Genomic DNA, 13,488 nt, shown 5'->3' on the forward strand with positions numbered 1-13,488 from the left:
TCTATACATCGGTATAACTTTCATTCATCACTTCTAGGATTCTGTCTCATTCCTCTTTAGTAACATACGCATAAAAATGGATTTGTTGTGCAAAATCAATATCGCTTCCATAAATTTTGAATAGTCAGTGTATTCCATCACTTCTTAGGCCAAATCAGAAATAAAATTCCTAATCATTGCCTAATTAATATAGTTATATAATCATTATCTTTGAAGTCCTGGCCTGAACCCAATTATAAAAGGAAAGGGTACCAGTATACCAGAAATTTAAAAGCAAGACCATATCATCTTGTCTCATAATCCCTGCCATTAGCATGTTGTTGGAAAAACGACACTTGACAGGGATCAGACGACTTGAGTTTGAGCCATGCCTGGGCCACTTATTAGCTGTATGACTTAAGTTCTCTTGAGCTATGGTTATTTTTCTTTCTTTAAAGAGGATACCGTGACCTCAGCCCTACCTTGTCTGTCTTGCACAGTGTTGTCATGAGGATCAAGTTGGGGGCAGTGTTTGAAAGAAGCACACATGGGATGTGCAGCGCAGCGGCCAGTGGGAAGGGCTCAGAGTCCAGGGTCAGACTCTGTCTCACTGCCTAACACTGTACACTTCGTTACTGACATCTAGGAACTCTGTGTATATTATTTAAGTTTTCCTTGGTTTTGCTTGCCATTTAAAGCTCTTCATTTCTAATAAATTTGCAGTGTGTAAATTCTTTTACACATATCACCTGTGGTTTGTGTCTTAGGAGAGTATCCCCAAGTGGCTTTTTTAAAGAACTATGTACGTAAGGAGTATGGAGTTGCCTTCCTTGGTAATTCCTTGGAGTCCAAAATTGCAGTCTGGTAGGACAATATAAAACAAGTATATAAATAACCATTAAATAAGGGTCAAGGATTTTTGGAGACTTAGATTATCTCTAGTTAGGAAATTAAGAAAGTCTTCACAGGGGACTCACTTGAAATAGGTCTTGGAGAATGAAAATGGGGAGTTAAGGCGAAGGGGGTGTGCATTTCATTAGAAGTTGCAGAAAGAATGACCAAAAGAGGGAGCCAAGGAAACAGAAAGCATGTGCTACATCTGTTGGGTCCTTGTTGTGGTTCCAGGCCCTGGGTCAGGTGTTGTGCATGTGTTATCCTGTGTAAAATCCTTTCAACGATCATCAGGGAACATTGTGTGTGAATATAAGCACAGACGTGTGTCACTAACCTGTTTTACTCATTGATGGATTTTGACTTTTTAGTGCCTTCTACCCCTGTGCGCATTGCCAATGGCATGAAAAACTACATGAAGAAACCTTCTCACATGCAAGACAGTGCTGTAGATTCTTCTGAGGATCACAGCTGGCAACATGGCACCCCGAGGCACATCTCAGAGAGCTCATTTGTGCTGTCTGGGGGCCTGCGGGAAGGAAGCCTGAGTTCTCAAGATTCCAGGACTGAGAGTGCCAGCTTGTCCCAGAGCCAGATCAATGGTTTCTTTGCCAGCCATGTAGGTGACCGAAGCTGGCAGGAATCACAGCATGGCAGCCCTTCCCCATCTGTGGTATCCAAAGCCACTGAGAAAAAGCAGACTTCTACTGACAGTAACCGAAGCAAAGCTAAAAACACCAGCCTATCTGATGCAGCGGATCACTCTGATCGTGGAGATTCCGACATGGATGAAGCCACTTACTCCAGCAGTCAGGATCATCACACGCTAAAAAAGGCATCGTTTAATTTGAGTCTTTTTTTTTTTTTTTGATTTAACAAAGCAAACAACAGCAAATATATTACAGAACAGAATAATCCACTCTAAACTGAGTACATTATTCCGGAAAGGAGGAATCGTTTATACATTGCTACTAACTACTGCTGCATTTGATGCTAACATTCAGAGAAATTAGCAGCTTCAAATACTAACTCCAAAATGGCTATTATTCTGGGAACTTGGCTATATGATTACACAAAGCAATGATTATGATTGTTTTCTACAAATTGTTTATCTCTTGCATACTTACTATTTCTATTAATAAGAGAATTTAATATCTGAAAAAAATTGTTCCTAAATAATTCATATAGTGGGAGGTTGACTTTACTATTGATGGCCTACTATTCTGAAGTTCTGAATGTCTGATCATAAGGACAACATAGAAAATTGCTCGTTTCCCAGAAATTTTAGAAATGATGTAAGTTTGAACTCATATTCACAAGCAAATTCAGAAGAGAACCTTAAACCCTTTGTTAACTGAAAAGCCAGCATTCCTCCTCGTAAGAGAGTTATGCCCTTATAAACGGGGCTCAGCTATTGTGCCTATGTTTATACTGGATTTATAAACATTAGCAAAGTAAACATGAAGCCTTCTCATCTTAAAGGCCCAAGTTAAAAGCTGTTGTTTGATATATATTGATTTTTAAAGCAAATAGAAGTACTTAAAATTTGAGTGTATAGAAAGCATTGGATGAGGATAGTGTGAATGCCAGAGCTGAGCTGTTTTCTGGGCTTGCCTCTGCCATAAATGTTTGACCTAAAGCAAACCCTTTAATCTCTAGACCTCAGATTCCTCAACCATAAACTGTGAAGTCATTGGATTAGATGATCCCTAAGATTGCTTCCAACCCTCATGATCTTTGAATCCAGTCTTAATATCTTGTTTTTTCTCGGTTTTTCCAAAAAACACTTATTGATCTTCCATTAATAATTCAGTTTGGCTCTAACAAGAAATCCTTCTGTTTGTTTTTCTTTGTTAAGGAATCTTCCTCCTCAATGAATACATCCAACAAAATGAATTTTAAAACTTTTCCATCATCACCTCCTAAACCTGGAGATATCTTTGAGGTTGAACTGGCTAAAAATAATAACAGCTTGGGGATAAGTGTCACGGTACTGTTTGACAAGGTTTTCAAATGTTTTCTCTTCTCCATTTCCAGCAGCCTATTGTGTGCCAGTTTATTCACTGAATTATTTTGCTTCAAAAGGGAAACTTGTCAAATATTTCCAAAATTTAACATTGAATTATAACTTAAAACTTCTTCTGAAAACTTAAGTGTGCTGGTCACTTTTTCCTCTGGTTTGAAAGAAATTAGACAAATGCTACTTTTTTCCTCCATGGTTTTCATACTTGCCTAATCTGAATACAAGATTCAGAAAATATAAAATTAATAAGTATGCTTTGTATACATTTGACAGCTTCTGCATAAGCATGGAATAATACATTTTAACCTACATCATAAATAAAGTCGAATGTATATTTATATGCCCTTTCTCTGTAATACATCTTATAAATATGATTAGTATCTTAAAATTAGAGGTTCCCAAGAATATATGTAGTACTTTTAAAGTAGTTGAAATATAAGCATCAGCTGTTTGGTGAAATTACTTTAGAATTCTTTTAGTGAATATATTTTACCCTAAAGTAGAACATTATCATTTATGACGTTTGAAGGATATTGTTAGTTACAAAAAGCCATTTAGAAATAATGCAGAAACAGCACTATTAACTATAGAGACCAAAATGAAAAACTAATTTTCTAGCAGTTTTTTAAATACCATAACTCTAAGACAATTTTTCCTTGACTTATGAGATTTGCTTTCAGATTAGCAAATATGATTTGAAATATTTTATTTCATATGCTGTTTTTTTCTGACAGTTCTATTTGCAAACTAATGTTGCATGGATGGATTTTGCTTTCTGCTTGTGCCTAATGCATGGTATAGGGTTAAAAAAGGAAAAGCAACTCAAGATCTGCCATGTTGTTATTTTCTGAATAAAGAGTTTTCCTAAAAAGTAATTGCTTTAACATTTGGAAAACTTAGCTAGAAATATTCATGGGAATTACAGTAATTGCATGTGCTAATATGATTCTGCTGCTTTTGGCTTTGATAAATTGAATGCTTTCTAGGTCTCGGATTTGAAAGATAAAGTGTGACATTTTTCACATTACAAAATGTTATTCTGTCTTTTTCCACTTAGGGAGGTGTGAATACCAGTGTCAGACATGGTGGCATTTATGTGAAAGCTGTTATTCCCAAGGGAGCAGCAGAGTCCGATGGCAGAATTCACAAAGGTAGAGTGTTTGTGTGTGTAATTACATAAAGGGAATTACATGCAGGATCATCACTTCAACAAGTACAGAAGAAACTGGAATGTCGATACAGATCTTCAAATGATTCATAATATAAAATAAGAATATACCAATTAGGACTGCAGCATTAAAAAGCTCCTTGATGTAATTCCTAAAACTCTTCTTTCCAGCTTATTCTCTAGTATCAGAAAATATCTACAGTGTTTTAGTTCATGTCTTGTACTTTCCAAGAAGCAAAATAGGAAAGGGATAGTGCCCTGGCCAAAGCGCTGACATCTGCAGCCCAGTAAGAACTAACTAGGTTAGTTCCCTCCAGTCTCTCTGCATTTGTAGTACAGTTTATCTTTTTTCCATGATTTAAATTGGTTTTATACTATTTACAATACCTTCTTCTAAAAGGTACCTAGGATGAGCCGTAGAATTGGGAAAGAAATTAAATACGTATTAAAGAAACTCTGTGACACGGTTTTGTCAAGAATTTGTCTCTCCTCGAGCAAATGAGCACAAAACAAGACCACAAGATACTAAAGAGCATGTAGAATCTTCATTTTATGATTTGCTTCTTTCAACATTACTGCCTAATTTATAGGTGATCGTGTCCTCGCTGTCAATGGAGTTAGTCTGGAAGGAGCTACTCACAAGCAAGCTGTGGAAACCCTGAGAAACACAGGACAGGTAATAGATCATTATACCACCCTTTTAGGATCCCTTAGCAGAATGTAATAATGTGCGCATAATACCAGTTTCAATGAGATCTCCAGATTTGTTAGTCAAGAAACAAAGCCTGACTCATGGAAACATTCTCGTATTGTTTTTCTTCCAATTTTGGAAGTGAGTATTTGACAGGGATTTTCACTGACGAAGCTGACCTTCTATTTCACATTAGCCTTTAATATCCAGAGATCTGACAGGAGGAGGGGGATGGATTGCATTTATAATTCTTCTCTTAAACATTTACAGACATCTAGTGGTTTTCATTTCTAGTTATCCTTCAGCCCAAAGTCTAAATTCACATTGCTCTAATACATTTTGAGTTACCTTGTTTACCAAATTATTTATAATGGTCTTTATAAGGATAGTGCTGATTTTATCCTAATACCCTAATTTTCTCTAACATGTTTATATTATTTTTATAATAGAATTTTTTCTTTTTAACCATTTATCTTTTTATACAGAAAATAATAAAAACTTGATTTTGAAATTCTCAATCCCTTGCTTTTGTCCCTCTGTTTTTTTCTCCATCTGTGTTTTGGTGGACCAGGTAGTTACCTTAAATGATTTTGTACCCCCCTCAACTGTACAAAGTCCTGAAAACTTACCTACTTTCTTATGATTCTTCACAGCTAATGAAGTGCTCTTCTATTTGTCCAGGTGGTTCATCTGTTGTTAGAAAAGGGACAGTCTCCAGCATCCAAAGAACATGTCCCCGTAACCCCACAGTGCACCCTTTCAGATCCAGATGCCCAAGGCCCAGCTCCAGAAAACATGACGAAGAAAATAACGCTTGTCAAAGATTACAGCTTTGTTACTGAAGGTCAGACCCTGGGAGCCTGTCATCTTATCCTAAACTTATTCCTGGATTATTCAAAACGAGTTTTACATGTTGGGTGTCTTTAATTATTCTTGTCAAGTGTAAATAATAATCTGATGCAGCACTATACTGAATTATTTTTAATTTGTTTTCTTTGGTGGGGGGTAACTGGGTTTATTCATTTATTTATTGTTAATAGAGGTACTTGAGATTGAACCTAGGACTTCGTGCATGCTAGGCAGGCACTGAACCACTGACCTATATCTTCCCCCCTCCCTTTTTTTTGTTTTAAGAAACAAACACATTTTAAGTTCTTAAAGTCTGAAAGGCTTTGGATAATGAAATCATACATGAATCAAATTATGGACATTTAATAGTGCCTTAAATAGTTGTAAAATTCAAAATAAAATTTGTAAGGGAAAAAAATAAATACAAATAATTGCCTAGAATGGCTTCAAACCCACATGAAACCTTGGCTTTTACATTTTCTATTTGTCTGTTTAATTTCATGGACTTGTGAAGCTAACCCGGGGTAGAAATTCACCTAATAGTTCACAGATACTGATCTTTCTTGCAAACTTTGCCAGCCTTTGGATATACCTACCACTAACTGGTAGTAAAATCAGAAAATTAAGACTGATGTAGAAGTGAGTTTTTCATAAGGCTAAATTTGTTCATAATACAGAAGTGCCTTTTACTCTAAGAGTCCATCTGTCTTCCTTTTGCGGCGCATTAATGTCCTTGGTGGTGGTATATAGTCATTGTTTTGCTTTTATTTCAGATTTTTATGTCATTATACAAATGTTAATAGTGCTGAATTAGTCCCTCAAATAAGGAGAAAATACAACCCAACCTATGTTATCTTTGCTGATTATGAAAATAAAATCTGCTTATCCACTCCGTCCTACTGCCCCATGTCCTTTATTTCTTTTGTTGCTCTTTCTTTAAATATGTTTTTTTCATCCTTTCTTGGTTATTCTTTTAGTTTCTTTTGAAACTAAATTTTCTTAATGATAAAGAGTATGAAATAGTATTTGAATGTAGAATAAGGGTACAGCAAGTACATATAAAGTTGTAAATAGAGTGGAAATGGGCTTTTTAAAATGTATCTGAGTATATATGTGTATATGTTCATATGTATACACAACACATTAAAAATATTTAAATTTTTGGGATATCTTTTTTTCTCCAGAGAACACATTTGAGGTGAAATTGTTTAAAAACAGCTCAGGGCTCGGATTCAGTTTTTCTCGAGAAGATAACCTTGTACCTGAACAAATGAATACCAGCATAGTAAGGGTTAAAAAACTCTTTCCTGGACAGCCAGCAGCAGAAAGTGGAAAAATAGATGTGGGAGATGTTATCTTGAAAGTGAACGGAGCCTCTTTGAAAGGACTGTCTCAGCAGGTGAGCCCCGAGCATATGGAATGTAGCATTTTTAATGGGATGGATTGGCCTTTGAAAATGATTTCATAATGCTGTTTAACTGTATCTTCATCTGTCATTCATGGTACCCCCAGGAAGTCATATCCGCTCTCAGGGGAACATCTCCAGAAGTATCCTTGCTTCTCTGCAGACCTCCACCTGGTGTGCTACCGGAAATCGATCCTGCTCTTCTGGTGAGACTTATGAGACGTAACTTACATTTGTGTAGAGTATCATTTGAGTGATTACTTCAGCTATAGTGGTTTCATCATTGATTGATTTCCTGGGTTTCACCCCAGTTGCTTGTTTAGCTAGGGGTATTATCTTGAGTGGGTCACATAACCTCTTAGTACATTCTGTGTTTGTAATATAAGGTAATTCAATTCACTTTCTCTTCTCTCCCTTCCAACTTTAGAATTCTAGGATTCTAGGATTTTAGGAATTTATATTCCAAACATAAATAGAAAAAGACATAAAACAATGGTTACAAAAATCTTTTGTCCATTTCTTCGTTGAGCCAGACTCAGAAATGTAATTCTCATTCTGAGCTAGTTTAGATGAAAATAAGAATTATTTAAGATTTGGGGGGGCAGGGTATAGCTCAAGTGGTAGAGTGCATGTTTAGCATGTATGAGGTCCTGGGTTCAATCCCCAGTACTTCCACTGAAAAACCAAATAAATAAACATAATTACCTTCCCCCTGCAAAAAAAAAAAAAAAAAAGATTTTTTTGCCTTCATTTTTAATACTGGAAATCACATAATAAACAATCTGTCCATTTCCCTTTCTTATGTTCAGGAATAGCTAAAAGGATCCAACATCTATTTTGGTAGTTAATTATAAATTGCATACTAATAGGTAAGAATCCATACATAGATGAATAATCATCTAATTGAAAGAGCCTTTGGCCCATCTGCTTAAAATAGTGTTCCGTTACCAATGAACATGATCCCTGGGTGTGAAAGGCAGGAGTGTCTGTCCCCAGAAACTTTAACCTCGCTGTCAGGGAGAGGCGGGTAGTACTATAAGGACATTAATAGGAAAGTAACATTTCTGTCAGGTGCATTATAAATAACATTTTAAGAGACTACATTGATTTTGGGCACCAGATAGGAAGAACTTTCTTGATGAGTGTATAAATTGATATAATCTTCCTGGAAAGCAATCTGGATATATTTAACAAGGCCTTTAAAAACATCCTATGTGATGATTATAGAAAATTCTATTTCTATTAGAGAAAATTACAAGGAAATAATGAGAAACTCAGGTGAAAATCTACATATAAAGAAGTTCTCCTAGATTTCTATTAATAGTGAAAAACTAGAAACAACTCTGTATCCAATAAAAGGAAAATTCTGAAATAAATTAAAGGTATAGCCATCTGTAAGATTATTATACAATTTTATGCAGTTGTTTTCAAAGTATATTTGAGGATCTCAGATAATACTCATGGTAGAAATCTAGATTTTGCAAGCAGGATACAAAGTGCAATATATACTGTAACTCTGAATAAAAGTACAAGTTGTACAATATTAACAGTTACTACTTTTATAGATGATTATTTCCTCTAATGGGCATAACTTACTTTTATTATCAAAAAATTAATTGCATATTTTAGTAGGAAGTGCTGTTGTTTAACATGTGCATTTTCAATTAAGTGTTCCAAAGTTAATGTAAGTTGTCACACCCTGATCTCTTTACATGTGTCCGTTCCAGACCCCACTGCACTCTCCAGCACAAGGACCTCCAAACAACACCAAAGACCCTCCTCACCCAGCCTGTGTGGAGCAAGGCACCAGCTCAGATGAAAATGAAATGTCTGACAAAAGCAAGAAACCGTGCGCGTCCCCATCCAGGAGAGACAGCTACAGCGACAGCAGTGGGAGTGGAGAGGACGACCTCGTGAAAGCTCCAGCGAAGATACCAAACCTGAGCTGGAGTTCAGCTTTGCATCAGACTCTAAACAACATGGTGTCACAGGCACACAGTCAACATGAAGCACTCAGGAGTCGAGAAGACACCATTTGCACCATGTTTTACTATCCTCAGAAAATACCTAATAAACCAGAACCTGAGGACAGGTATCGTCAATATTATGTGTAGCACTCAAAGCAGCTAGTTGTTGTTAGTAACATGAGCAGCAACCTCCATTTCGCTAAGAATGAAATGTGTCTGTATGTGAACTTCACAAGTGTTAGGCAGAAGATGGCTCTATTGGATATCTAGCCGTTGGGTCTGATAGTTTTAGTCAGCAAACCCTGGTAAACTCTTCAGCCATTTGACCTGAGCCGTGCTGCTCTCTTGACCATATTTACTAGTAATTAGGGAAGTTTTTTGTATTTCACCATGATTCATATTTCTTAGCAGAAAGAGAAGAGACCTGTTTAGATAGTGGTGGGATGGGAGATTAGGGAGTAGAAATACAAAGGAAGCGGGAGGGAGGGAGGAGGTAGAGAGTTTGCAAAAGGTAGGAAGTAAAAGAGCACAGAAGAAATGATTGAAGCGTAGATGAATACAAAAGGAAAGACTACATCTATACCTGTGATGCTTATTCATACATTTTATGGTTTGATTACAACTTTGTATATATTGAGGTCCATCTGTATTTGTTCAGTTTGGGGAGGGTTTCTTCCCCCTATTATGTCATCCAAAATAACTACAGGAGTCAGACTTTCATTCTTTTCTTAATTTTTCTTTTTCTTACTATGCTGAAACACACATTAGGCTTCTGATAACATTAGCTTCAGCCTTGAATTAACAACTAAGAGTCAGAAGTATATTTATTTAACTTTTCTTACCAATTTATGTAGCTTAAAGAGCTGGACAGAAAATAAAAATCAGTAATGTTAGCACATAACAGATGTGAGATAAATTCATAGTCCAGAATCAGACAGAAAGTAGCTAGGATCTCAGTCAAAAGCAGATATAGATATCTGTTAAGCCTTTTCTGTTTGTGCCACAAACTTACTATATTGACACTGCAGTGTATTTCAGAATAGTCTTGCTTTGTCTCCATAGTGCTCCTCCTTCTCCTCGGCCCCCGGGGGGAGCTCCTGCACAGGGCTGTCAACCCCAGTTGGGATCTGCTTCCACTAATGCAGGGGATAGATACCAGATACGTCACACTTCTGAGCCAGCTAGGCAAGAAAGCTTGACATCTTTGAAAAATGACTTGGAAAACCACCTTGAAGACTTTGAGCTCGTGAGTTGTTTCCTTTGTATGAAGCAAATTCTATATTTTCTCAAGTCAAATGTAGTCACACACAATTTCCCTTTAGGGAAAAGGGTATCTTTCAGATCAGCCTCATGTCTGTGTCCAGTAAGTAGATAATATATCTGGTATGTCTGCTGAGAATTAGGGGAAAAGGCAAAAAAACCCGGGTAAAAATTCTGACTCTACCACTGACATACTGCAGTTTGGCAGGTGCCCGTGGGCAAATTACTTAATTTTTCTGAATCTTAGCAGTTTTAGCTATAAAGTGGGACTGATAACCTCATAGGATTGTGGTGAGGATTATATGAAATTACATGTGTGGAACACATAATATAGTACCTGCTGTTTCCCAAATTCTGATGATTACCTATTTAATTTTTAATCAAGCTTGAATGTAACTTTGACCTCCTCCACACTGTTTTTTTGGGTGCCTAAATGGAATGCTTTTCATTGTACTAATAATCTTAAAACTTCAAAACCTACAAATTCAGTTTGAAAGCCAAATTTCCAAGAATAATATCCTTAACACTGGTTCAAAGTCATGCTTTTTCAATACTGCTTTTTACTATCTAAATAATAAATATTTATTGGAGGAAAATTAGAAAACAAAAAAAAATTTAAAACCATTTACAGTCTCATCACGTAAAAACCATAAGCATTTTGGAGTTAATCTTTCCAGATACTTTGTTTCCCTATAATTGTGTGTGTATGTGTGTGTGTGTGAATGTGTGTAGCATCTACCTCTTCAATTTCACTCTTAGCAATAGAGTGAAAATAATCTTTGAGTAATTTTCTTAGAAACCTGTCATCTCTCCTGTAAGCTGTAAGCAACCTTTATGTCTCAGTTGAAATCTTAAAAAATATTTTTTACACAACTAAATATATCAAGTTGTGATACTTAATCACCCAGACTTCATGTTTTTACCCAAAAAAAATCTTTTGTTGCTCTTGGCATGGGTGTTTATATCTCATTATTCTGAACTGAAGCATGAGTAAGTTCTGTCTCAGCTATCCCTAAACAAACACATGTTGAATTTAAACCCAGCTTTAACATGGGCAGGGGGTGGGGATGGGTGTCTGTCTAGAGCTTGGATATACCTACCTCCTTCACTTCGTTGGGTTAAGTAACTTTCTGAGGTTTAGTGTCCTCCTCTGTTAATCAATGGAAATTATAGTTATCTTTCTCTTTGCCTATACAGCAAAATAGACAACCTAAAAGAATCACTGTTTTCTTCCCTTAGGAGGTAGAACTCCTCATTACCCTGATTAAGTCAGAAAAAGGAAGCCTGGGTTTTACAGTGACCAAAGGCAATCAGAGTATTGGTTGTTATGTTCATGATGTCATTCAGGATCCAGCCAAAAGTGATGGAAGGCTAAAACCTGGGGACCGGCTCATAAAGGTGAGACATTTAAGCAGACTTGATTAGGGCAAATGTGGCCAAAGATCAAGCCTGGGCTAAAGAATGAAAAGCAAGAAGGATGAGTTAGTAAAAGACTCTGTTTCCACCTTGTAAAAGTACGGGCCTTTATATAGTTAATAGTTTGGAAAATGCTTAATTTCAGTTAAGGCATTAAATAAGCCATCTTGAGTCTCAGGGACAGAAAGTTTCTTAAATTGCTGAAAGAATAAATTTTCTGTGTTAGCAAAATAATGACACATTTATTAGGTATTTTACATTATTATTTCATTTATGATTACTTGGTCATTGTGTTCATGATTTCCACAGTAAAGGGAATAAACTAGGATAAACTCATAAACTAGAAACCATTCTTTATGGTGAATCTCCTGCTGGCTAATATAAATTATATAAAAAGTGAGAGAGATGACTGTATTTTCTTGGCAACTTCTGTGTTCCAAAAATTGTAATCCTACTTTGCCCCTTTCTCATTTTTGTAGGTTAATGATACAGATGTTACAAACATGACTCACACAGATGCAGTGAATTTACTCCGAGCTGCACCCAAGACAGTCAGATTGGTTCTTGGCCGAGTCCTAGAACTACCGAGGATGCCAGTGCTGCCTCATTTGCTACCTGACATTGTATTTACATGCAACAAAGAGGAGTTGGGTAATGCAAATTCATGCTTTGTGCAGTGTGATTTTTCTTGGCTAGATTAAAAGTAAGTACTGCTAAGACTAAGGAAACAAATATTTTCTGTTCCCTGAAGGTTTTTCCTTATCTGGAGGTCATGACAGCCTTCATCAAGTGGTATACGTTAGTGATATCAATCCAAGGTCAGCCGCAGCCACCGAGGGTAATCTCCAGCTCTTGGACATCATTCACTATGTGAATGGAGTCAGCACACAAGGAATGACTTTAGAAGAAGCTAAGAGAGCATTAGACATGTCACTCCCTTCGGTGGTACTGAAAGCAACAAGGTACTCTGCAATTATTTTGTTTGTGTGCGCACATGCATTTCAGGCTGTTAAAAGATATTAGGTTCTCCCCCAAAAATTCTGAATTAGTAATTCAGACTGAATGGGCAGGGGTTTGTAAAGTTTGTGCGTTTCCTTCATGATAGTCAAGTGACCATGTCAGTTTCATGCCTCACATCTGTATAACATACCATCCAGAGCAATCTTCAAACAAGTCTCACTGATCACCTTGGTAAAGCAAAGACTGTGGGCTGATTGCCTTAGACCCAAATGAGGGCCAGTCCTGATGAGGCAAAGGGATAAGAATATATCAGTTGGTCTAAGGCAGTCCTGACCCATTCCCAGAGCTGGGACAAGATCAGTCCTACCTGAACTCATGTCTGCACCAACGAGGCATAGGTGATCATATTCACTATATGTCATGACAGTTTCACATTATAAGAAATGCTAATGGCAACTTTTCTTTCACTTAATAATGGAAATAAATTGAAAAAAAAAGTTTCTATTAGTTTCCTACCACTATCAAATTACTACAAATTTAGTGCCTTAAAACAACTCAAGTTTATTATCTTAACAGTCCTGGAAGTCAGAAAAATGAAATGGTCTCACTGGGCTAAAATCAAGGTGTTGACAGAGCTGCATTCCTCCTGTAGGCTCCTTGCCATTTCCACCTTCGAGAGATTGCCCATATTCCTTGCCTCATAGCCCTCTTCCATCTGTAAAGCCAGCATTCACAGCACTCTTTGCTTTTGTCCTCACATCTTTCTCTGACATTCCTACCTCACTTTTTTCACTTATAAGGACCCCTGTGATTACACTGGGCCCAGCTGGATAACCCAGAATAATCTCATCTCTAGATCCTTAATTTGCTCACCTCTGC

The 13,488-nt window shown here is 36.8% G+C and overlaps 1 protein-coding gene across 13 annotated transcripts in view; it reads left to right on the top strand.

Annotated features, from left to right (window-relative positions):
- Positions 1-13,488, top strand: part of PTPN13 (protein tyrosine phosphatase non-receptor type 13) — a 178,684-nt gene that overhangs the window by 134,043 nt on the left and 31,153 nt on the right. For 8 of the 13 annotated variants that reach the window (XM_072942794.1, XM_072942828.1, XM_072942809.1 and 5 more), the window contains 12 exons: positions 1,242-1,705; positions 2,729-2,875; positions 3,951-4,044; positions 4,652-4,737; positions 5,434-5,596; positions 6,786-7,000; positions 7,114-7,212; positions 8,734-9,098; positions 10,036-10,219; positions 11,473-11,631; positions 12,129-12,300; positions 12,401-12,611. In XM_072942794.1, coding sequence (XP_072798895.1) covers positions 1,242-1,705; positions 2,729-2,875; positions 3,951-4,044; positions 4,652-4,737; positions 5,434-5,596; positions 6,786-7,000; positions 7,114-7,212; positions 8,734-9,098; positions 10,036-10,219; positions 11,473-11,631; positions 12,129-12,300; positions 12,401-12,611 — 2,359 coding nt within the window. The remainder of the gene's footprint in view (positions 1-1,241; positions 1,706-2,728; positions 2,876-3,950; positions 4,045-4,651; positions 4,738-5,433; positions 5,597-6,785; positions 7,001-7,113; positions 7,213-8,733; positions 9,099-10,035; positions 10,220-11,472; positions 11,632-12,128; positions 12,301-12,400; positions 12,612-13,488) is intronic. The other 5 variants (XM_072942803.1, XM_072942815.1, XM_072942837.1 and 2 more) reach the window with 2 other exon arrangements.

This window comes from Vicugna pacos, chromosome 2 (assembly GCF_048564905.1).
Source record: "Vicugna pacos chromosome 2, VicPac4, whole genome shotgun sequence".
In the NCBI taxonomy this organism is placed as follows: domain Eukaryota; kingdom Metazoa; phylum Chordata; class Mammalia; order Artiodactyla; family Camelidae; genus Vicugna; species Vicugna pacos.